The sequence below is a fragment of the Felis catus genome, chromosome A2, assembly GCF_018350175.1.
Source record: "Felis catus isolate Fca126 chromosome A2, F.catus_Fca126_mat1.0, whole genome shotgun sequence".
Classification (NCBI taxonomy): Eukaryota; Metazoa; Chordata; class Mammalia; order Carnivora; family Felidae; genus Felis; species Felis catus.
Window position 1 is genome coordinate 159,444,651 of NC_058369.1, and position 26,202 is coordinate 159,470,852.

The 26,202-nt window shown below is 39.5% G+C and overlaps 1 protein-coding gene and 1 long non-coding RNA gene across 4 annotated transcripts in view; both read left to right on the forward strand.

The window, feature by feature from the left end:
• Positions 1-357: 357 nt before the first annotated feature.
• Positions 358-18,181, forward strand: LOC109497802. The gene is made up of 6 exons (XR_002154231.3): positions 358-478; positions 9,592-9,679; positions 11,103-11,153; positions 11,744-11,836; positions 17,515-17,580; positions 18,106-18,181. It is a non-coding gene; the product is annotated as an uncharacterized LOC109497802 (long non-coding RNA).
• Positions 18,182-19,627: 1,446 nt separating this feature from the next.
• The window catches only part of CNTNAP2 (contactin associated protein 2), a 1,965,211-nt gene continuing 1,958,636 nt past the window's right edge, over positions 19,628-26,202 (forward strand). Inside the window, exon 1 of one of the 3 annotated variants that reach the window (XM_045053282.1) lies at positions 19,628-20,211. In XM_045053282.1, the coding sequence (XP_044909217.1) occupies positions 20,115-20,211 (97 nt within the window). In that variant the 5' untranslated portion in view covers positions 19,628-20,114. The remainder of the gene's footprint in view (positions 20,212-26,202) is intronic. The other 2 variants (XM_045053281.1, XM_023250688.2) reach the window with 2 other exon arrangements.

Sequence of the window (26,202 nt, forward strand, 5' to 3'; positions counted from 1 at the left end):
AACAGTTTGTTGTAAGGGCCGATCGTCTGAGTGTCAGAAAAAAAAAAAAAAAAACATTTAAAAATTAAGTTTCCTAAACACAGAAGCCTAGGTCTGTTTTAAAGCATCCACCTGTGCTACTGAAACGTGTGATGATGTCTCAGCGCCTTATTTTTCTTGCCAATAAGGCAGAAAACTATCGCCAGTGAATTTCGTATCCACCCACGTATTCATTAATCTCTCCGAATCATCTCACCGAAGACTCTTCTCTTTCTTCCTCAGCCCTGGTGGCTCAGCATGTCAGCAGAGCCCGGATCGCACTCCGCTTGCGAGTTGCATCTGGGCACGAGCCTGTTGGTTCCGTTCTGTCCAACGGCTTCCAGCTGCCCTCCTAACCCCGCACAGATGTCTCACAAGCCGCGCTCCGCTCTTGGAGGGTGGACAGAGCAAGCAGGGCAAATCCATCCCCCAACAACTTACAGCACAAGACCTGTGGAAGGTGAGTCACTGACACCATACCCCGTATGCAAAGCAAGCAGGTGACGCGCTGTACGTTCTTGCCAGCCTCAGTCCTTATATTGAAAATTTTAGACATTTGCAGAAAATATCGTCCGCCCTCTATCCACCTTTTCCACTTCATTGAACCTCTCAAAGTCTCTGGCATTACCTTTCTCTCACACCATTACCTCCAGTACAAATGAGCTACTTCGGAGGTTCCTGCTTCTCATCTTCCCAGAAATATTCCATTTTCTCTCTGCGCCTCAAGACCCCCAGCCTTTTTAAACTCCTCTGAAGCTCCCTCTGCTAAGAGACATAATGCGACCTATTGTCTTATATTACGTGAGGTAGATAATTTCAGGGAGCATTTTCTAGCCCTTTCTGGACAAAGTCAGGACAACAAAACAAAATTTGCTAGCAAAGAGGTCCGAAAAAGCAGTAGACAAGTAAATGCAAATTGCTAGGGATGTGGGAATCCATTTCTCTTATTAGCGTGCCTGCTTTTGATTGACGGAATTGGACTTTGAACGTAGCAAAATTCTAAGTTGGCTCCATTTGGCCTTATGAGAAAATATATAATATTTGCCGTTCTTCGAAGAAAACAAAACGAAAAATAATGCCATACCAATGCCTCAGTGACTCAACACATGAGGTAGAGTTTCCTTTGTCCGTCATGCATGCTGAAACTCTCCAGGGTTTCTTTCTGTCCTGGTGTTACTGCTGGAGATGTAAGATCACAGGCACAAGGTTGAAAGGGACTGGAGATGTCTCATCCAAACACTTCACTTCGAATATTATTGTTATCTCTATGTCACATATAATTTTCACAAAGGCTTAGAGATGTTTCAAAACAATAAGGGCTGGGTCTTGCCTCAATCCGCATCGCTAGTTTGTGCTTGAGCTGAAATGTGAACACTAGCCTATAGCTAGTGCTTTTTAGACACTTTACTATCTAGTTACTTGATCTGTAAATGTGTGTGCATGTACACACACACACACACACGCACTCTTCACATTTGTCCTCTTTAGTAACCAAAAGGTACTGTGCATTATTTTCTGTTTTGCCCATCGTATTGACAATAGTTAAACATAAAATCCAGAGTTACAAGTTATAGAGATATTTGAATTCTTACACATTGCTAGTGGTACATTTGAGTTGTGAAAAAGAGTGACAATATATCAAATACGCAAAGAATACTACTACAGCCCTTTGCCTATTTTAGCAGGTCCAGGCAGAAAATAGATGACTCACTCAAAGGGTATAAAGGAAGAGAGACAAATGAACGTGCTACGTACGGGGCCATGGTCTGGGGGACGAGAACCAAAGCATGGTAAAACATTTATTTAGAGACTAGCAGCACGGGGGAGGCATTCCTACCTCTGCCACAAAGAGGGTAAGTCTGTCACTCAAGAGACCCAACCATGAAGGAAAAGGGAAAGAGAATACACCACGGAACTCAGTCCCTGCCAGACCTGGGTCCAGTGAGTAGGAGGCAGAGATAAATGTCCCGATTTCTCTCTTCGCCTGCCGGGCCAATGCCTCCCACTGGACAAAACCAACGGAAAGCCAGAGCCCCAAGTGATGAGGCTTATGACTGTGACTCTCCCTGGGCACCATACATGACAGGGACGGACAGCAGATGGATCACAGGAAAATAAGAAGCAGAGAATAAACACATTTGCCGAGCCACTTGTGAACAAATAAGCTGCACTTTGTGCAAAAGTGTTGGCACGAAAATGTTAATTGCAGTGTAATTGGTAAATGCCAATATTGGAAATGACATAATCAGCAGTAAGATATTAGACAAGTCAACTCTATATGTGACCTATAAGTTTTCCATTGAGAATTAGGGTATGACTTTAAAGGCATGCTATAAAGAGTGTTTGTTGAAATGGGCATATTCATACAATGTTAAAATGAGAAGCCTATAAAACATATACACGTTTTATTTATGCATACCTATGTGTGACTAGGAATGTATAACTACATACTTTTATTGATGCTTGTATTACAACTAAACTGATTTGTCAGACCTAAAATGAAGAATTTATATTAGATTGGAATTAGGTTAAACCAATCTGTAAGAGAGTGACATTCTTTCTTAAGGAATTTTAAATATTCTTTATTGTCTTTCAAATTCAACTAGAATCATAGGGCAGAGTTGGGGTAGAGCCTTTGTATTGGAGTGGATGTGACATTATGATTTCACGAACATTGAATAGATGTTTTTCATGTAAGAACGAATTTAAAGCTATTAAGATAAACAGGGTACAGATGTCCTCTAGGTCAAAGTCAGCTGGTAGGGAACCATTTGGCTAATAATCCCAGGTTTTAGGTATCGTTGAGCTTAGAAAACAGGGTATTAAAAAAGCATATTGTTGACTATTGTCAAATATAATCGGTTAAAACAACTGGCCATCTTGCAATCCAGATTTATGATTATTCATCATTTTAATATATTGGTACCTGTAGCTTCTGATTTTTGTCTGCCCTGTTTTCCCTATTTGTATAAGTTTTAGTTGAAAAACATATTGTGACTTTTTTCAGCTGATAACCATAACTAAACTAGTAGGATACTAGGTGACTAGGCACTGAAAAATAAACACATTCTCTACAACGCAATGTCATCATAGAAGGACCCTAGAACATTCCATTACTTAAATACCCAGATCTCCTCATATATAGATAGATGTTTATTCTTCGGGGATCAATTTCTTTGGTCTAAACCTTCATCTGGATTTAACAGTAAGAAATGCGTGAAACATATTATTTTGACTAGCCTAAGAAAGTAGACTTACTATATGACTTCATATTATCTTGATTGATAGGACATGTGACTATTTCTGTCTAGGAAAAATGATAATTTTGTTCAGGTAAAAAAGCAAAAAGGTAAAAGGGCCATTGTTGAAAAGAAAACAAGCAGCAAAAAATATCAAACTGTACTATAACAATATTGGAAAATTATGAGACACAGACCCCAAATTCTAAGCTTTCAGATAAATCAAACAAAACTATGCGGCTGTCATACCCAAAAAGGATTACCGTAGAGGGAAAGAAAAATGACATGAAAACATAAATAATGACCCAATGGTGGTATTTGGAAGTCAACAAAGGATAACAGGCTAAGCACATGCTGAAAGTTTGACAAATTTTTAAAAATGAAAACAAAGAAAACTTAGAACAGCAAAATAAATAACAACAAAAACCATAGTGTTTGCTGGGAGAAATTTTTCTGGGAGAAAAAATTTCTGGGAGAAATTTTATTTTTTGTCATTCACCTTCTATCATTGCTGCTTCCCCGGAAAACTCTCACAATAACTGGAATTAACTGATACCTGCAAGTAACTCGCTTCTCCTAGCAATGCCCCAATGACAACCTCCATTCACAAACAGCCAAGACACGGATTCTAGATCGTTTTCTTAAATGGTTACATAATGTTCTAATCGATTCAAAGATTAGAATATCACACGCACGTTTTGAAAATCGGAGTCCTGTGAACAAAGCTCTGTGTTATACAATGAAATACTCTTTCTCTCTCTCTCCGTCCCTCACTTCTTTCTTCTCTCCCTCCCTCTCCTCATTCTTTCTCAAATTATCATAAGTCTAATTATACTGCCTATTGTGTTTTTTATTTCCTCCTCTTTCAGGGCGGGGAAATTTCAGTCAACACTTGTATATGATTTTTCATTTATGATAAACAGTTCAGTTGATCTTTATTTGCAAGTGGTCTTCAATTAATTATCCATACCTGACAAAAGATGATCAATTTATTTAACATAGGTGGAAACTTAAAGATCCCTTAAGACGATAAACCAATATATCCTAATCATTTGCCCGTTAGACTTTTTAATGCAAACTTTTCCTCGTTTGCTGTATGGCAGTTTCAGAAGGCAATGTACAGCCAAGCCCGTAGCCTCTGGAGCCCAATTGCCTAGAGTTGTACATCCAGGCTCTGCAACTTACTGGATATCACTGACCTTGAGCAAATTAACCTGTCGGTTCCTCAGTTTCTTCTGTATAATGGGGATAATAAGGTAGTTGTTGTAAAACTAAAATGAGCTAATATTGGTAAAGTTTTAGAATGGTTCCTGGCATTTAGGAAGTGCTATATGTATCTGCTAAATAATGAATCAAAAACCTTATTAACTTCATGGAATTTAGCAAGGTAATGAACCAGCTTCTGACCAACCAAAATAGATACCGCTAATTATGCTGAGTTTTAGGTCTAAGGTTGAAACAATGAAAAAATATGCTTGCTAATGAGAGTATATTGAGAGTCACATCACTGAAATAATGACCTTCCTTCCAGTCTTCAAAAACTCTTGAAGTGGTTGCACATACGAATAAAAATAGCCATTTTTGCAGACCTTTAATAAACGTTGTCTTCCTTTCCAATCAGCTTAACTGAAAACTAGTTGAGAGATTTAAATAGCAAGAGGTCTGATTTTTGGTTCTAATGTTTCGGAGGCACATACCTACAAGAAGATTGAAGTTTTAATGCAAACCCCCATATCATCATGATCAGAAACAAGTCAACCCCAGTAGGTAAAACACTGCTTTAAACATACAATTTTTTAATACTTTCTGAAAGAAAGAGAATATAGAGAATACAACTCACTAAAATAATGACCCCATATCAATATAGCACCTTCACTCTAATGTAAATGGAAACTACAAAAAAGTAATTTATAATAAATGATAGGCAATTCTATTCATTAATACTCAAGCACCCTGAGATTGAAAACATTATGAAGTTTGCGGAACCTTAGCTATATTCAGAGTCACCACGTTTGTGTGAATTACACATGTAGTGAAGACAGAGGTCCTACTGTCAGAGATCTATTAGTCCCATAAGTGGTGTTCCCATGAGTCGCATGATTTTCCGAAATGATGTATGATGTTAAGTTCTTGGGGAAGAAGACAAACTGGAATTTTCTCTCAATTCACACGGGTTGTGTTTCTGGAAAAGTGAGAGTATTTGAAAAGTGTACAGAAAATTCTTTGAATTTATTGTAAAACTAACTTGGACTCTAGACTCAATAATTAGAAACCAACGTCCAACTATAAATGCACAATTCATGGTGCCTAGCGTGGTTCATTCAATAAGTGCAGAAACCCTCTACAATATTATGACCACCAAAGAGCACTTCCGTGTTCCAAAATTCTCCCTCGAGGTAGTATCTCTGTTACTGGGAACCACTGTTCTAGACTCTGGGACTTCAGACAAGATGTAAAGGTTTTACTGAAATATGTGAAGTGAATAAAAATGAAGTTATATAGATGATACATTTTCACAATGTCAAAGTACTCAGTTTTTAAGTGCTGACTTTAAAAAGGGTCTATATTGGAAATATAAAGAGGGAACAGTTGATTGTTGAAACTGAGAATAGTTGAACTTTTTGAAGGAAGAAACTTGATACTGATCCATCTTTAAAGATGATTACCATTGGGTAAAAGGATTCTTTCTACGTGTTACTGGAGCTCTAGATTGGACTCCAGAGTGCAAATGGGTTGACTTCATTTCCACATTTCCATACTAGCAGTCTGGTGCAATCTATAACAAAGACCAGCTTCACTGAACACTTAACCAGATATGACGTATTGCAGGAAAGGCAATGGAGCTTCTGACCGTGGATGCCATGCCTGACTACTCAACTAAGTGACACAGCCTAGTTCTTGTTTCATTCGATTCTCATCCTTATACATCAAGAGGAACAGGAAAGGTGGAAAGAGAATTCAAAGAAACTGTCTTTAAGACTCGGGATCGAACTTGTGTAATTCTTTACCTACACTGCATGCAGGTAGAAAACTTTCTCCCGCATTCGTCTGCTACAGCTGCCAAAACAAAGCACCATAGATTTGTCAGTGTAAAAGACAGAAATGTAATTCGTCACAGTCCTGAAGGCCAGATGCGCCAGATGTCTGAGATCAACGTTGACAGGGTTTGTGTCTTCTGACTCCTGCCTTCTGGGCTTGTAGGTGGCCACCTTCTCCCAAGGTCTTCATGTGGTCTTTTTCTGGACCTTTCTGTAGCCAACTTTCCTCTTCTTAAAAGAACATCAGTTGTGTTGGATTAGGGCCCACCCTCGTGACCTCACTTGAAGCTAATTAAAACTTTAATTAAATTAAGGTTAATTCTTTAAAGACCTTGTGTCTTGGTACAGTCACATTTTAAGGGTTGGGGTTAGGACTTAGAGATATGAACTTTGAGGGGATGCAATTCAACCCATAGCACTACCTACTTATGGTTGCTATAAAATATCACTAGGGAGCCTAATTGGAACCTAGAGACTGAATAAGCACAATTCTCCAACAACACTCCAATGCTCCCTAGAAAGGCAAATGTGTTCTACTCTGAGATCCCTTGTTACTTCTTACCCTGCAACCTGAACGCTGACTCCTATGACCCATGGGTTATCTTTCTCTGGGGTCAGAAATAGACCAAGTCTGAAGAGATAAATGGGTGGAGCAGGGCGTTTAGGGTGACATCTCCCCTCTCCACCTGGATACATCTCCACCATTTTTTAAAAATTCATGCTAACGTTCACATGGTGTGTCAGGAAATAAACAAAGAGGCTGCCTTTTCTTATTTGCACTGTCCATGTGCACACTTGGGGCTGGTGGAGAGATGTCACCTTAAAAGCGCTGGTGAAGGCAGCTTGTTTGTTCATTGCTGAAGCACAGAAAGATTAGCAGGAGTTAAAGAACAGCAAGGGTGTATTCAGGTGAAGGTGAGAGAAGAAAGTTAATAAAACAGAGCTCATGAATATTGAAATAACCTGAAAATAAATTAAATAAATTCAATTCATTCTATCTCAGCTTTGAAAACTCTTACTGTTCTTAGTTTTTGTAACACAGAACCTTCTGGTTTTCTCCCTAGCCATTGGCCACTCTGTCTCAATCACCCATGCTTCCTCATACTGCCCAGTTTAGCTTTGAAATATTGGGGTGCTCGAAGACTCTATGCTTACATGCCTTCCTTTTTCAATCTTCACATTCTTCTCAGGTAATTTTGTATAATTTGTGTCCAGACCCGATTTCTACCTGAAACCCCAGGCCAGATGTTTGTCTATGTATCTGACATCCAAACTTGAATTTCTCCTGGGCATTACAAATTTTAATATCCCAAAAGAGAATAATTGTCTTCACTACAAATCTTCTGCCCGAGCCCTCCTCATTTCAGTAAATGGTGTCATTAGGCATCCAGTCACTTAATAAAAAATTTAAAATAAATACATAAATGCATAAAAATAGAAGACATACTTGATTTCCTCTTCCATTAGTAGATCCAATGACCTTAACTTCAAAATCTCATCCAAAACATCCATTTCTCCCCATCTCCATTAGGATTATGGCAGTTCAAGCTATCATTACCTTGCCTGACGTGACAATAGCTTTCTAATTGACTTGACTTCCTCCTATTCTGGCAACTCTATCTGGCTCCTATCTCTCTTGAACACCTCATTACTTACTCTTCTCCGGCTCACTCCTTGGTCTCTAATCAAATTGAGCTACTGCACCACAATTACACGATACACGTTTCCAGTTTAGAGCCTTGTAAAAGCTATTCCCTTCACACACAGAAAGAAAGAAAGAAGAAAGAAGAAAGAAGAAAGAAAGAAAGAAAGAAAGAAAGAAAGAAAGAAAGAAAGAAAGAAAGAAAGAAAGAGAAAGAAAGAAATGCCTTTCTTTCCCATCTTCATATGATTAATTCCTTCTTGTTCTTTGAGTCTCAGCTTAAAGAAAAAAAAAACTTCCAGAAGAAGTCCTTATTAATCTATTAAATCTATGGTAGCCCATCAGACTCTGAATGATATTAATATTAATTTTATGCAATCATTTAGCAGGGTATTTATGAATAATATTTCATCCCATCCCATTATGACATAACACCTAGGAGATAGGCATCTTAATGGTTCTGTCCATTGCTGTTTATACTCAATACTTCAAACAATGCCTAACTCATGGAAGGAAGTCACTAAATATTTGTGGAGTGAAATGAATGAATGAATGGATCTTTGTATGAGATACTTGCATCACTTACTTCATCTGATATTGTTTTCTCCAAACAGCTGAATGAAAATGAAAGTAGTGTTTCAAAATTGAAATGAGTTATTTAAATGTTATGAACTTGGAAATGCTCTGTAAATATTTTTGTTGGAAAAAAGAAACCATCTCGATGTTGCCAGTTCTTAAAAAGCCCAGATACTATATTTACTGGTTCAAAGAAGTGCCAGTTCTCTTAGTCTCACTCTTCTATTTAATAAATCTTATTTTCTAAATTATAAAATTATTTTTCTCCACATTACTTAAATTTATTTTTGTTTCAAATGTAAATAATGCAATATAAATATTTTTATTTTTTCTGGTATGGAGGGCTGTTATGGTAGAGATTATTCTTTGGCAAGACAGAAGAAATAGAATTTGACAGAATAGTGGATTAATGATGCATTTGAGGCTAATCATGCATTATTTTCCTTCCTTGATGTTTTGAAATATCCATGTTCTTTAGTCAGCTTTCCTGTTGGAGCAAAGGAAGAGTTACCTCTACTTTTTTTTCTCTAAAACCAGTCTTCTCACTTTGCTCTTCATCCCTTAATCTGCCCTCTACAAGACTATGAACCATAAATTGCTTTTTTATATATACAGTTTTTAATTTAAATTTATTTTCTTCCTCTGATTCCTTCCCTAAGGAGTGCTAGGCAAAACTAATAATTTGGGGATTGATTTAAATACTAATATCTTGGAAACCCTTCCTCTCATGTTTTAATAAATGTTACATTAAAGTCAACTGATCACTCTGTAGTCACAGAACTACGTGAAAAATAAAATAGCACAAAGGGTAAGGTAATATTTGGATTCGATGTCTTTCTTAATGTTTACATTAATATTGTCATTTTTGGGAATCCACAGTAACCAGTTTTAAAGTACTTTTTCCTTCACCCAGTTTTCGTCCATTGGTTTCATGTACTTGATGTTACAGACACCATGGGATATGAGCTAATGCTCTGAATTCAGGAATCGAGGTTTCAAGACTCAGACCTCCACAAACTGTTTGATGTTCTGATGATATTCTGTTGACATGGTTTTGTTTTCTGTTTCTATTATTGAGGTTTATTCAAAAATGAGAGCTGGAATATGGTCATCTTCTTTACATTTCTTTGTGCTTCAAGCAATTGGACAATGAGCAAAGGCTAAAGGTAATCATTCAAATAACAGTCTTCAGCAGAAATAAGTAAGCAAAGGGTATTTGCTAGCTGAGATCATCTGGGTAGCTTTCTTCTTCATTTTTCTTAGAGAAACTAAAATATCTATGTTGGGGTTATTTTTTTTCTGAAAATAAGGATCATATGCTGTCTGATATTTGAACTCAAATAAAGGAGAAACATTATTTAATTTCTCTGTATATTATTTCCAGAGTAGTCTTGGGAAGCCAGTTTGTTAATTATCATAAAACAATTTTGTCAGGTCTTGAGTGATCTTCAAATGCAGTGATCAGAGAAATAGAATTCAGTTAAGCAACTAAAATTTTCTAAATGAATGAATGAGAATGCTTTACTCGGAGAGATTTACACAGAATGGATCTGTGAGGTCGATGCTTTAACTAAATATTTATTATAAAAGGTCCTCACCGAATCGTTAAGGGGAATTCTACTGCATTACTGATTTCCACCACCAAAGGCAGTAAAGTTTGACTCGGGTTTGAAACTGGAGTTTAGTTTTAGTTTTATGAAGTCCCATTTTCAAATGGGCATTTTGGAAACATTCTGGCTAGAAGTCTTATGAACTATATAAAAGCATGGATTTTTGTGTATCTGTTTTATTACAAGGTTCAAATCCCAATTCCTAGTTTTGGTGAGTCCTACTCAAGTGGGGATGGTGGCCAGTGCCATTTTCCTAGGACATACCTACTGTGTGCAACTTTTCTTTTTTACTCATTTCTCCATTTGCCCTAATTTGGCTCTCTGTGAGTCATAAATTCCGAGCAAATTCTGATAAAGGATGTCAAGTTAGATGAGGAGGAAAGGACGGAACTGATTATGCTGTTTGATGCAATGATGGTGATTTGGGAACAAACGTGGGGAGAAGGATCATAGGCCACAGACTAGTTCCGTACAACAACGTTGGATCTTTTCAAATACATTTGTGATGTCGCCAGGTATCTTGTGACTAGTTCAGTTTGATTTTCTATATGCTCAGCCTCCTCTTTAAGGAGGTACTGGACAGTCATCAGAGTTGACTATCTTGGCCAAGTGGATCATTTTAAGGTGAAGTTGACTATCTTAGGGTGAGGTTACCTTATGAGTTTTCCTATCAGAAGACCAATCTTAAGAAGGAAAACAGGGGTGCCTGGGTAGCTCAGTTCGTTGAGCTTTTGACGCTTGCTTTCCACTCAGGTCATGAGCTCACGGGTGTGAGACAGAGCCTTGCACCTGTGCTGAGGGTGGAGACTGCTTGAGATTCTCTCTCTCTCCTTCAGCCCATCTCCCTCACTTGCACTCTGTCTTTCTCAAATTAAAAACATGAAATTACCTCAGGAAATAGGTTTTTTAGCTAACTTATTCCATTGATTCCCAAAATGCAAATCTGTAATTGATTTTTATTCTCCCCTGGCAATTTCAGAACGAGGAACAAAAAGGTGTAGAAACTTCTAAGAAATGAAAATGCAGACAGGTAAGTCCATAACCTTTGTAGTAACAACCAATTATTAGCCTAATGTCAGTGACTGGAACTTAAACACACAAGCATAGTCTTCTCTATTTGGCACTTACAAAAATGATATAAATGGAAAATATGAAAGCTGGCATACTTATGATATGACTTGACGTTACCTGTGAAGGAGATAGAATCTTCCCCAACCATCTACAAACATGGTTCCAAAGGATTACAAGCAGAGACAACACTAAATAGTCAAATAATTGTTTTCTACTATCTAGTACTACTTCTTGGCCCCTGGAATTGTATCACTCTGACAAAAAAAAGAAGAAAAAAACACCACACAGAATGATGACATAAATTAAAAGATAGGTCTCTCCTGAAGGTCACCCACTTGTGGACATTTTGACCTTCAGACACAACCTTACTTCCATTAGGTCTCTTAAGGGATTGGAGATTTGCCTTTGGGATGGTAAGAAAGTTCAGTTCCAACTTGCTGTGTGGGTACTTAGGTATTCCTGAACGGAAGATCAGGAAAAACAAATTTAAAAGAATGTCACACTAACTTTGAAATCAGAAGAATTTTCATCTCACACCCTCAATTACAGCGTATGCAACTAAAATGAAGGACTGCATTATCAAATTCATGAGTTTTCAAAGAAGGATTCATTTATGTCACCCTACTCAACGTACTAAAACAGGTATGTGTGCTAATATATATTAGAAATATTGTTAAACAAGATATAAATGGAAAAACTATCTTTCCTCTCTCCTCCTCATTCCTGACTAAATACTAATCAAGCAGAAAGTTCAATAGACCAAGAGATCATTAATTACTATATTATCATATAAGCTATCTTGAGTATCATTAAATTATAGTACCACCGATATTTGAATGTTAGCTGAATTGATATAATAGAACTTTAATATTTATATATTCAAATAAAACACATTTTTAAAAGAAGAATTAGCCATGTCTAAACTGAGGCATGTAGTTAAAGCCATCTCTAAAATTCATTTTTAAATCATCACCTGGAACAAACTGAAATAGAATTTAGTCTTGGTTTTACGTAGGTAATATCGAAGACAACTATGGGATCCATAATTTTCTTCAACTCTGAGTACGCTCAAGAGGCCTTATCATTTCCTGGTGCTGGATGAGGCATGGCATCCTTATAGGAATTTAGGGACACCGAACCATGGAACCTAGCTTTAGATGTTTTGGCAGTAACTGTGCAAACCAGTATAACCCGTTTAGACAGTAATTATCACTTCCAAGCCTGCTACATCCAATACCTTCACCACTGCGAATTGAGGACATAAATAAATTGCAGAGAGATTTAAATCAATCCAGCTTCCTGGATTGATTCCTGGACCAGCTTCCTGGACCAACGAGTGTTTCTGTCCTTCTGTCTGTCTGTTTGTTTGGTCTTGAAATGCCCAGATCCCCGAGTACAAAATGTCCTGTTTCCTGGATTATGTTCCCTGGTCTAACCTGGCTGCTAGTTCTATCTAATACCTGGACTGGGTTTCGGATGCTACCTGACGTCATTCAACGTCGTCGGTAGGCCTGGTGTCATCAAACACTAGTGAGAAGAAATTGGGTAATGAAAGTCCAAGAAGCACCTAAGGAAAACTTGGAGGACCTTCAATTTGGGATATTCAACACACAGGCATCATGTGTTATTACAGCACGGAAGGAAGTAATTTCACGTGGAAACCATCTCCCAAATCAGGTTAAGTGTTTATAATTTATACGCCACACGGCAAGTTTTCTTAACCTCAACGTATTGTTGATGTTGTCGCTGCTACTGAAAAGTTGTCTGTTGCATTGCACATGGTCCCCCCCATTATTGTGTACTCGCCAATCTGCTAAGTGTCTGGAAAGAAGAAACTGGTACCATCCAAGACCATTCTAGACTCCGTGCCACAGAAAAGAGTTCATTCTTATCTGGGAAGAGGGTGAAGCCCTCTGGCTTGAGTATATGGTTCTTCCTTCTGTGCTTCTGAAAAGATTCTTTGTGGAAAGGTTTTCTCTCCTTCCAGCAATGGAAGATGCTATAGTAGATTTTGGTCCGGAAAGATCTCAAGGACGAGAAAAAAACTTTGACCAACCCAGTGGGGGCGGGGGGTGAAACAGCAGTCTGCAAATTCTTCTAGCTGAACTGACTTCTTTCAAATTTCCTTGGGCCATTGCCACCCTAACTGAATTTTCCTTGTTATTCTATTCGTCTCTGTCCAGCCTATACTTGTGAAAATTTCTTCTTTTGACCCCTCTCTCTCCTCAAACTATTGCCTTAGAAAATGGGTCCCCGTTGTTCCTAAGGAAAATCCATCCCTCTATACCTATTTTCTAGTCTTAATAGGGTAGTGTCCCCATAATGCTTGGGATTACTGAAAGCAACAATGTTCTAGTCTTTTAATTGAAGTAAAGATACTTTTCTAAATCTTAGAAAAGGCTCTGATGTTGGCAGATACGTACTTCAGTTCACACGTCCCACATCTTGCCTTGTACTTCTATAGGCCTTCTTCAGAGTCCTCTCAAATTCCAAAGAAATTTCTAAAATTGCATTTCAACATGCATTTTATTATTTCCCACAGGTTTAGTGCCAATTAATAAATTCCTCTTCTTTACATTCAATTTCAAATATTTTTTGATAGAAGGTTGTTTTTGTTTTTGTTTTTGTTTTTTTTAATACGGACATTTTTGAATGATTTTGAAATGTGAATGTATTGAGGCATGTACTTGAAATTTTGGAACTTCAGTTTGAAATTTTGAGGGGTGCCTGGGCGGCTCAGTTGGGTAAATGTCCGAGCAGGTTCATGATCTCGCGGTTCGTGGGTTTGAGCCCCGCGTGGGGCTCTGTGCTGACAGCTCAGGGTCTGGAGCCCGCTTCAGATTCTGTGTCTCCCTCTCTCTCTGCCTGCCCCTGTTCACACTCTGCCCCTCTCTGTCTCTCAAAAATAAATAAACGTTAAAAATAAAATAAGATAAAATTTTGGCATATTCATTTACGTCATCATGAAGAAGAAGAAGAAGAATGACACTTTCATGTGTCAGATATATCATATAAATTATTTTTAATTCTCACAATAATCTAATTGCATATATATAAAACTTACTCTGATCTTATATAAGAGGGAATTAAGGTGTATGTTCACAGAGAGGACTGTACAGAGTCAATACACAGACCCCAGAGACCAGACTCAACACGCGGTCTAAATTGCTTCCTGTGTGCTCTTCTAACTTTTCCGAAATTCTATATACTTATAACACTCAAAAGCAATCCACTTAATATTGTGGATTGTTTTTGAAATTTGATTGTTCCTCGGATAAAACTTTGATTTCTCGGCATTCTTTTTGCAACCCATTTCTAACTAGTTTAATCTCTTGAATAAATAAAATTCTATTTCCAAACTCAAACAGACTTTACAAACATTAAGCTTGCTTCAAAAAGTTGCTTGAGTTCTCAAAAATCTAAAAGGCAGGCATACTGCTCCCTGATTATAGTTTAGCTATTGTTCTTTCATGGAACTGGATATTTTCATATGAGTTTGCAACTAGGAATTTATAGGTATGTACTAAACTTTTCTTCTAGCTTTTTTTTTTTTTTTGCCTATTCACTAGTTTTCTTGATCCTTCCATTTTTTATCTAGAATTGTGATTTGATATAGCAACACTTAAAAGAGAAACGGTAAACCCGTACAAATGTTAACTCAATTATAAGAGTGTTCTCCCTTCCTCTTTAAATCCAAGTATTAATAGGAAATTACTACATATTTTGATATTCGAAGCATACACATTTTATTCATATACCATATTCAGTAATTCCTTGTCCAAAGATAAATGGATAAATGGTATATTTTAGTTTTTCTAAGTTACAGCATTTCTCTGGGGACACTCATTTGAAATTATATTTTCCTTAATCTATGAGATAAATAATGGGAGATTTTTAAAAATAATCACTTTGTAAATTGTAGGTTAGATTTGTCGGAGTCAAAGCTCTGCAATGTCATGGAGAAAGGTAGTTTTTTTTAAAAAAAAGTTTATTTATTTTGAGAGAGAGAGAGTGTGTGGGAGCAAGAGCAGGGAAGGGGCAGACACACACACACACACACACACACACACACACACACACACAGAGAGAGAGAGAGAGAGAGAGAGAGAGAGAGAGAATCCCAAGCAAGCTCTACACTGTCAGTGCAGAGCCTGATGCAGGGATCTAACTCACTAACCTGATCATCACCTTAGCCAAAGTCAGATGCTTAATTAACTGAGCCACCCAGGAGCCCCAGAAAGGTAGTTTTTCTTTGCAGTTCTGGAAGAACAATTCTTCTGACTAATGTGACTCAGATATATGCATGTTTGACTAAAGTTAAAAGAAAGTTGGGCTTCCAGAAAATGAAGAATGAAATAAAGATGAAGACTAGGATCCATGTTCTGAATATTATGAATTTGTTTCACCATCGTCTTCCCAGTTTTCTGAACGATGTTTCATACATATATTGAAGACCAGTGTTTTCTAACTATACCCTTTCCATTAATGTTAAACAATATAAACATGAACTGTTTTTTAACAAATACCTTTGGAGCGTTTAGACCAGGTAACGCTAATGGTCATGTATTTCTCTGAGACCCTTAAAATATACTGGGATTTGGGGAGTCGATTTTAGTTTATGTCCTCTTCCTCATCAGCCTTTCATACACTTAACATCTGATTATGACGTGAAGCATCTCGCCGTGCCCAGGGCCAATTAGCACTGCTGAAAGCCCAGGTTCCAGGTGGATTTTCTCTATACCAGAAGCTTTCCAGTTAGACTCAACCACATTCTGTTCTTTCTCACTAGAGAATGCATCCTACATAGATCCCATACAACCAGAGAATTAAGTGCTAAATTCTTCTTGGAGTGTGCAGTCAGACTGGCAAGCGTTTCTGTTCTAGACACTTTTGTTTTTCTCAGGGAATTCACTGATTTCTGGGCACAGTTGAACAGCTTGTTTTCCAGAAGGAAATTCCAATCCAAGGACTTTACCTAGAGATATACCAGTGTTTTTCGACTTATTGAAAAGGCCTGAATTTTCTCAGTGCCCCATTCAACAGAGTTAGTCACTTCAGAGTGTCCCTAAAACCAAAATATTTGGACTCTTTTTGCCATTTAAGTTCCAAAATGTAGAGAGGACTTTTGAGATAGTTTTCCATGCCACAGGCTATTTGAAGATATCTGGAATGAGGATGATGATGATATTTTTCTATCTCTGATGATGCTCATATTTGAAGAATATGTGAAGATCCTAGAATAGTTACCTAGTCAACATTTACTTGAATAAATGTTAGTATCAAAGTGATGAGGACTTATTTTAATCTCGTTATTCAACCACTGGCCACCAACTTTGAGGGCAAAAGTGTTCTCTCTCTTGCTCAGAGGTGAAATCCTAGTACGCAGCACAATGTCCGGTTCAATAAGAGCAAATATTCAACAAGTATTTGACTAAATGAACGATGACTGTATTTCTAACGAAGCAATAACTTGTTTCCAAATATGGGGTCATATTAACATTTAGAGAAAAAGGCTCCAGTGATTTCTGTTGAAGAAGAAGAGGATGTGAGGGGTGGGAAACAAGGAATGGCTATCCTTTCTGATTGTATATAACTCCATTCCCAAAATAATGCAATGTGCCCATCTTCTTTCCCCACCATGCCTTTGTTTTCTCTGTGTTCCTTTGGTCCACTTAGTTTTACTATTCTCAAGCTTGGATCAACCTTATATCCAACCAAAGAAACGTATTTCAGACCATCGTATCCTATCTTCAATTACGGTATTTGCAAATACAACCTAAGGCACGTGTTGATAATGGGTCTTTGGAACAAGGCACGCCATGTTTACCAGATCTAATGGACAGCTCATGGAACTGTAGGTCCATAGATTGGTGCAGCAGTTTCACAGGATCTTGAAGGTTAATCAGACCAAACAGGCTTTAGTAGCTTGTACCTTCTGACTAATCGTTAGATTTATAACTGAAGTAAAAAGGAAGTTTACCTTTAATATGTGATGATGATAATGATAGATTGGATAGGGAACTTTTAGCATTAGAATCTAAGGGATGTCTGATCCTTCAACCATTAAAGTCCTATATCTTTAAGTATACTGTGAATCCCAATGTTTGTCTCTAATTACACATTGAAAACAAAGGTAGTTGCATTACGAAGCATGTGGCATCACTCATTTTCAAACGTGGCAAAGTGCATGGAAAACAGATGAAGGTAGGTTCTTAGCTCACACTGGAAGGAAATAAGACTGTAGTACTCAACAGCACAGTGGTGATGCAGGATGATTACATACGTGTCATTAAAATGAGGTTTGGTTTGTTTTTTTTCAGTCATTAAGAGAAATGATCGCAAACTGGTCAGAATGCTTTTTGGAAGGAAAAAAAAATCACCCTCAGGTATACTATTTTCTGTTACAAAACAATTAAATAGACACTTACTTCCAGGTCTTTTTGTTCAGTACCCTAAGAAATGGAATCAGTTTAATCTGCTTGAGATAGATACCCATTGAAAGGCATCCACTGAGATACTGAAATGGTAACACTTGCAATTGTTTCCTCTTTTATCCTTTGATTAAAACACTTAAACACCACTCTAGTGGCGTTTAGTGCAATGGTTAAAATAGACACAGCTATAAACTGACTTCTGAAAAGTTGTGTTATCTCACAATATATTCTTTTTTTCCCCCCCTGTGACTGGTTTCTTTGAGCTCTTACACATGGTTGATGGCATTTCTCTCCCATAGAGGTTTTGCAAGCATTCATTGACTTTTGACAGTCTGTGGGAATTCAAATAGAAAAGGGGCATTTTATTACCCATAAGAATGTGTTTACTGTATCATTTTATAGGAGCAGAATTTTACAGCATGAGTGTGCAGTGTTTTTTTCCCCTGTTAGTCATCTGTGTGTTTCTTCATTTTCCAGATTGTACAGTTCCAAACATCCCTTTAAATCAATAAGAAACAAAGCTCTAATAAAGAATGCTGAATCAGGCCCCTCACCACCGTACTAATTATGCAGAGAGCACCCAGTGATGTTTACAGTGGACCTTTCCACGACCTGACCATAACATTAAACTCGGAGTCTATTCCAGGAGCAGGCAAGTCTCCATAAAAATTTTATTTTGAAAGGCAAATGCTTACTCACTGCCTAACACTGAAAGACGTGGTTACTCCTACTTTGCTCTCCCTAAACATCGTTAGGTACTTAGATGACCAATGATTCTTAAAACTGTGTCAGGAAAGTCAGGGAAAGGATTGGTTCTGCAGACAGAGAAGATTCCAAGCACTTTATGTAGACTGGATGGAAGGAGACTGTATAGAGCATCCAGTGTGGACAGGTGTAAGCTGGGGGGTGGGGGGGGGGCGGGGAGCGGCGCAGGGAGAGCTTGAGATTTATTATTGCAATTGTCTCAACGTGAAAAGAAAATCTGGGTCCCCGTAGACATTCGTCATTCTTAGTACCTGTAATGCATCAGATGCCCCGAAGTAGTTAACCGTACGTCTGCTTCATGCATCTCAGTTCTGTGTTTGTGTCTGTTCGCGAGCGTGTTTGCCTGAATGTAGTTTTCCCGGCAGCGGCGTGTGTTTGCTGTACGTGCGCCCGTGTACGAGTATGAATTAATTACATATTGGAAACATCTGCATTAGCGGCGTCCGCAGTCCCCGCCGCTCCGGGCGGGACGTTCGGCTCCGTCCGTCACTTGGTGTTAGGACCACTCGGAAGACCTGCCGGTCGGACGCCTGATTGTGGTTCCCGGGGGGCCAGAGCTCCGGGAGCCTGTACCATCTCCATCCGAAGGGGAGGAGAGGAGGGAAAGAGAAGGCGACCGAGCGAGGGGGGTCGGTTTCCCCGCAGCTGGGTGGGTGGTGGGGGTGGTGGTGGGGCCGGGGGGGGGGCAGCCGGGGCCGGAGCAGGGGTCCGCGATCGCGCCGCAAATCCCCAACTTGAGCACCGCCTCCCGCCCCCCTTCCCCCCCCCACCCCCGGGGAGAGACGCGCGCCCCCTGGCTCGGCCCCCGCCCCGGCCGCTGGGCCCCGGCCCGTCGGTGCCTCCCCGCTCCGGCTTCCGATCGAAGCGAGGGCAGGGCAGGAGGGTTCTGACAGCCCGAGGGGCTCGGTAAGGAGGGGAAGGAGGAGGAGGAGGAGGAGGAGCCGGGGTGGGGACTGGAGGGGGCGAGGAGGGAGGGCTTCCCCGCCTCGCCCGCCGCCCGGCTGTGCAGGCGCTGCTGGCGGCGGCGGCGTCTCCAGCTCTCGCTCCGGCCGCCGCTGCCGCCGCTGCTGCCGCCGCCGCCGCCGCCGCCCGGGCGCCGGGGAGATGCCGCCCCGCGCCGCGCCGCGCTGAGGCCGTGCGTGCGCCCTCCCGCCCGCCCGCCCGCGGGGCTGCGTGCTCCCCGCGCACCGGCTCTGCGCGCCAGCTCACAGGCGCCCGGGAGCCCCTCCGAGTCACGCCGCCCGGCGGCGCGGCGAGCGCTCGCCCGCAGTGGCCCCGGCGGCACCCGCGTCCCCCGGCGCGCTCCCCTCCGCTTCTGCAGCCCCCGCTCCTCGGCTCTGCCTCCGCGTCCCGTGGTGATTTTTTTTTTTTTTTCCTTTTTTTCCTTTCCCTCCCGAGAGGGAGAGGGCGGGGTAGGTCCCCTCCTCTAGCTCCCCCCTCCCTTTCCCTCCCGGTTTGAATTTCTTCCCCCTGGCATTTCACTGGCTCCCGGCGCGCGAGGCAGGAGCCGCACGCAGGCGAGAGGAAGGCTGCGCCTCCCCCGCGGCTCCCGGCCCCGGCCGAACTGGAGCCCGCAGGGGTGCGGGGAGAAGAGGACGCAGCGGGAGGGGCCCGGCTCACGCCCGCGCCGAGGACAGCCCGCCTCCCCGGGAGAAGCCCACGGAGAGACGCACGGCGTCTCCGCAGCGAGCTCCCCGAGTCCCGCGAGCCGGCAGCCGACGATGGTGGTGGCTCCGCGAGCCGGCTGCGGGGCAGCGCTGTCGCTCTGGATTGTCAGCAACCTCCTCTGCAGAGCCTGGACGGCCCCGGCCGCGTCCCGTAAGTAAGCCCCCCGCGAGCGCGCGCCGCGCTGGAGCAGTTTCGGTGCCGCATTGAGGTGCCACCCCGGGGGGTGGCAACTCCGAGGTGCCCTCGCGGCTCTGGCCCCTGGCGTGCGCGGGTGTCTCCGCCGTCACGCACTTGCGGCCACTGCAGCAGAGAAACTCCGAGCCCCGGCGCTCCCGGTGGGGGGGTGGGGAGGGGTGGGGGGGGGGGCGAGACGGGGCTTTGAGGCCGGTGATGCTTCTGGAAAGTTGTTCCCGGTCCGGGAGATTCGTTGGCACCTGCTGGGTTGGAGTGATGAGGGTGGATGGCAGCTTCTTAGGAGTTATTCTTCCACTTCGGTGGGCTTGTTGTGGAGGGAGTTCGTGGCGTTTTTGCTTAGGTAGGTCGGTGAAGGGAAAGCGAAGACGGTGGCAAGAATAAGTTGCGTATTTTTGTTTATGGTTTCAACTTAAATGAGCACGGATTTGGGGGTGAGAGAGGAGCACGTTTTGAGCAGTTTGGGCACCCATGGACTTCTCTTATTCACCTCCCCCCCCCACCCCAACAAGTTAATGACCATATAGTACTTGCTTATTGAAATGGGAGACAGTGAATCCAGTATGGTAACTGAAATTGCTCCGATTCTTTGGCAGTTGGATGTTAATACAGTCTAGGACTTGGGACAGGCAGGGCAAACCGTCAGTAATGTAGTAATGAACACATTTTTTAAGAGTTCTCAGGAAAATGATGCTGCTCAGGGTATTTACGTCTTTGTGTTTTAGCAAGCCTTTTTTTTTTTTTTTTTAAAGAAAAGGTTGCTCATATTTTCATGTGGTTAGCAAGAGTAGAAAGAAATAGAAGTCTCCAGCCCATCTTCTGAATTGCTTTGGAAGTGCATACTGTGCATCCAGAGAGGGAATGCATGATCGCTCCTTTGGTCCAGAAAGAGTTAAACACTAGACAGATTGCCTATGAGAATTTTAGGATAACATTCATAAGCACATAGGGCTTGTTGTTGGGAGAGAATGAATTAATTTGTTAAGGAATACTCATGGAGACTTTCGTTTGAAAATAAGTGTTTTCCATTTAGGAAAAAAAAAAGTTTCGTGTTTTCCAGAATTCATTGTATGTGTAGTCCTATTCCTGTTTATGAGATCTTGGGATGCATTGATGCATCTTTACACATGTGTTAATCTTAACGTTCTTATTCCAGGATGTAAATATTAATAAGAACCATTGAAAAAAGATTTTGTAAGTTGGGCAAAAAAATCTACCTCATAATAATGTCATATGATGAATCACTATTACTGTTTTGATGCATTTTCCCAAGTATTGAATTTGCTTCTCTTTTCTTGCAAGATAGGAAGTCACTAAATGGCAGTTTGTAATGGACTTGGAAAAATATTGTATAGCGTTTTTTTCAAGAGGGTTAAACCTCAAAAAAAAGCGATATATTATTAATATTGTAGGCCAGTTTTATACCTTTAGACAGAAAATGAAGACCCAATGCTCAGTGTTAATATTTACATAAATATGTAACTATATACTGAGAAAACTATTCTGATGAGATTTCAGTTCCCATTTCAAGATCTGGTTATATAGAACTCACTGCCACTTTTTTCAGAAATTCAATTCATTACGAGTTAAATTAATTACATTCACTGATTAAAGGCCCTCATACCCAGGATTTTTCCTGGGTTTTGCATTGCATCTTTCTGTATACTTCAATTACGATGGATCCATCTGAAACATTTGCCATGTATCAAGAACGAATAGCATACATGCAGCCACTGGGTTAATACATTTTAAAAATGGTCAAGTTGTTTCAGAAACATATTCTTAGTTTTTACAACTTAGAATTTGGTGATAGGGAACAGCAGAGACTATTGCTTTTAAGATAGTTGATACTTATGTTTGATTAAAATTTATTCATTACCTTATTCGTTAACGTACAGTGGCTTAACTAAGATGACCTTTTATTTCATTTGAACTTAAGTTGTGTGACCAACACCCAAAGTTTCCCTCCATCCTGGAAATCAATTTAATAATAAGAATGATGTAGACTTTATTGATTGGAACGAGCTTCCCATACTCCGTGCTTTAAAATTACATTGAAATTTTACCCTTAATGAAAATTTTTATTTATTATTATATGCAACTCTGAAAAAGAATAAAAGATAGTTATATTCTTAATACTGAAAACACTCAAAGGAGAAAAAAAATGGTAACTACATGAATCTAAGATAATGAACAACTCAACCAGGAGAGGTCATCACGAGACAAAAAGTAGCATGAAAATCTAAAAGTGATGTTTTTATTTGGTACTCATTTAAAAAAGAATATGATGACTATGCTAAAAATTTCTGCCCCCCTGATAACTTTTTAACATGGTGGACATTTCTAGAAGACGCAGCTAATATTTTTTTCATTTGGTAACGGTACCATTTCAAGTCTATATTTGCTTCTGGCTTATTTCTTTCTCTCTCACTGAAACATACATAAATCTGCTGTTACTGTTAGTACTATGTTTTTGATAACTAGATAAAATAAAGAAGCTCATCTCTAGGATTAAGTAGAGACAGAGTCTAATTTCTTGACACAGTGAGAATGAGCGGCTGCTGAGTGGATAGAATCATATAACCTTCCTCGTAAATGTATACATACAGGACACGTATGCAAAGTTTAAATAGAATATTTTACTCTTAGGAAGTTTCATTTATTTCAACTCATTTGAAAGATGCTGATGGCTCAGTTCTAAACGATGAGGAGTTTGGGCTAGCATTTGATGAATTTAACTTAATGTTAAAGTATATAAATTTTGACTTAAATAGTGCTTTCTGGTAAAGATCACTTTACATTATTTTGCATACCCGCTAAACCATAATTTCCCTGTCACATTTAAGAAATGTGTTTTTGATCAAATACTTTGTAACAAATACGCTTTTATAAATATATAAGCAAATATAAACATAAGCGTATATAAATATACACACAGACATATATGTATTTGGCAAAATCCTTTAAATACATGTTATGTAACATATAGATACATTATTATTTAATATAGTGTGTATATTACATATTTATTTTATGTAATATATGTATATATTTATATATTTTCTAACATATCTTCCAAAGAGTTAAAGCTGCTTACAAGTTTAGAGATGGGTCTTTTCATGGGCAATTATTTCAAGTAACTCAGGCAACAATATCAAAAGAATAGTATACTGATGTGTCTTCTTCTCCAATTCATATAGCACCCTAAAGTCGTATCTTTAAAATAGTTGAAGTAAATGTAAATATATATAAATAAATATAAAAGCAAATGCTGCTATGAGGCTGTCTTAATAAAATGAATTTAAACAAAAAAAAAATGTTTTAGGGCCAGCAGATTTCACTGGCTGATTAGAGATAGGACATTATTTACTTAATTTAAGCTAATAATAAGAAAAGTGTTACTCATTGAAGACACCTGTATAATCCTGATTTCATTGCAGGCACTGATATTCAGAGAGCAGGAATATTTGCCAAAAATTCCTCCATTAATATGGTACATGGCAAAATTGGCTAAAAAAAAAAAAAAAAGAATCCCTAGATTCAGTATAGGTCTTTATTAACTTTTATACAGCTGTAAATGTACATCATTTTTAGGTGAGTAACATCGAAGTTGTTTACATTTTTAAAGCCACACTTCTCATTTTCTATTCTAGTTTGGAAGATATTTCAAGTTTTAACTTCTTTAAGATTTTAGATTACTTGTCTTAATTATCAGTTCTTCCAGAGAAAGTCTTAATAAGTCTTTAAAAATGAACTAATAAGTCTTCTTGTCTGATGTATCCTTCTTATGATTGAAACATGAGGTATTTGATATATATCCCCGTGTCTTGCTATTCTTTGGAAAATTTTAAGAATATTTTATTTGTTGAAAATTATGTATACAGTAAGGGGAGAGTCTAGGCTCAGAAATTCTTAATTCACAGCTAGTGTATGATTCTCTCACGAGTATCGCACATATAGAGAACCAACTTCTTTACGTTTTGTGGTGATTGATATTAATGGGATGGAGAAATAAAACATGTAATTTCAAAATTTTTCCCATATCTAATTGATTCAAGAAGTGTTTTCTTTTGTCGTTTATTGCTACTTGCAAAATTAAAGAGCAGACTACATAATTTAAATCTCAAAACTGCAGTGTTACAGAAATAAAGTGAATGGTAGATTTCCCCGTACGTGTATTGGTATCTGAAAGTGAATATTATCAGTATTTCTAGAGAAATAGATATTTTAAGATAAGAGGCTATTGGAAAAACAAGACATATTTTTACAATCATGTAATGTTTGGCCATTGGAAGAAGTTACGTGTTTATTTTTGCCATTTTAATATGTACGAATAATGATGAAATGATCTTCACATAGCCTTTAACTTTTCAAATGAGAACCCTAAAGGGCAGTCTGAAAGGAATGATCGGTCAAAACATCGGATCTCTCCATCTCCTGGGATCTGTAGAACTTGGATGTCTGAGTTCCGACCAACTAAAGGTGTTGGGATATGGAGGGGCTGCCTCTTTGTCCAGCCTGATGTTTCCTTGCATGTGGAGGAAAAGTCCTCTTGTGACATTCTTAGCCTTAGCCTTCCCATGTTAAGCAGAGGGACTTGCCTGGCAGGTGACTTTAGATTAAAGGTCTGTCACGGCTGAGCCCCTCCTTCTTCCAAGCTGCCTGCAAGAGGTATAGATTCCACTGAAAGACATAGAAGTATATATAGGCTGTGCCTCTGCAATAATTTGTGTGATAAATGAGAAGCCTTACGGTGTTTTGGTTTTTTCTATGGCTAGAAAGTTTGTTTAATTTCAGGATTAAGGTTAATGAATCCCATTGTTGCCACACAGCTAAGCCCTGTTCGGCAATTATTACGTACTGGGTGGTGTTTGCTCTTCACCTGTGACTTCTTTTCTAATCCAGAACTCAGGCAGAGAAGAGAGTGCTGTTTGCTGTACCCTGTCAAAACCAAAGATATTAAAATGCCAGCAACAAGCTTATTTAGTATTGAACTAAATGAACATGAGAATATTTTTGCAGGTTTTAAAAATCAGCAATGGGATGAGGCTCGTGTTTTTCCCTTTGAGGTTGAGTTGGAGAATTGGACCTATTCCAGCTATGACCTCCTAGAACCATTCATTCATATTCTGTTATTAGTGATACTCATCTGAGAAAGACATTTGGAATACCATTTCTTTACCTCTGGTCAGTAAAATTACCATTTTAAATGCATCTTACTTATGGACTTTAGTAGCTACGTGCTCGGTTGAACCTTACCTATTTAAGCATCAGGTGGATTTGACATGCCTTGAGTTGGTAACCACTTCGTGTCCACGTTCCTTTTGCACGGTCATGAAGAGTTAGATATTTTGGGTCGGTTGTTCTAAAAAAGAAAAAAAAAAAGTCTTTTGCACTTTGAAGACAAAGTTGATCATTTCCTCAATTGTACATTTCCATGCCAAGCTTGTTAAACTCTTACTTAGTTCATTTGGGGGGTAGACTATTCATAATAACAGCTTGAAGTAACTGATTTTTTATAGCACTCCAGATTTTAAAACCTCCCGTGATAGTAGGAAATCTGGAAATAAAGACGTGTTCATTGGCTCTGAGTTTGCTTGCTGAAGATATCATATTTTTGGTATACAGCGAAAGTGCTGAAGAAGTACACAAGAGCTCCTAAGGGCCGTATTCTGCGTCGTACTTATGATTTACATTGGTTTGAAATATCCTCATAAACATGCAGAGTGATGTATTTTTTAACGCTTTCACGTGTAGGAAGGCGGTGAAAGTTCTGCCGGGCAAAAGGATCCCCAGGCACACGTAAGGTGTTCTGTCCCTTTTCAGGTACATTCATTCACCCCCTGCTTGGTTGGCACTCGACTGGTGGCCTTAGTGGTCTGGGAATGTGTATTACAGAAGATGTCAGGGGATGTGCATTAGATGTCACGTGGAAAAAAAAGTATGCGA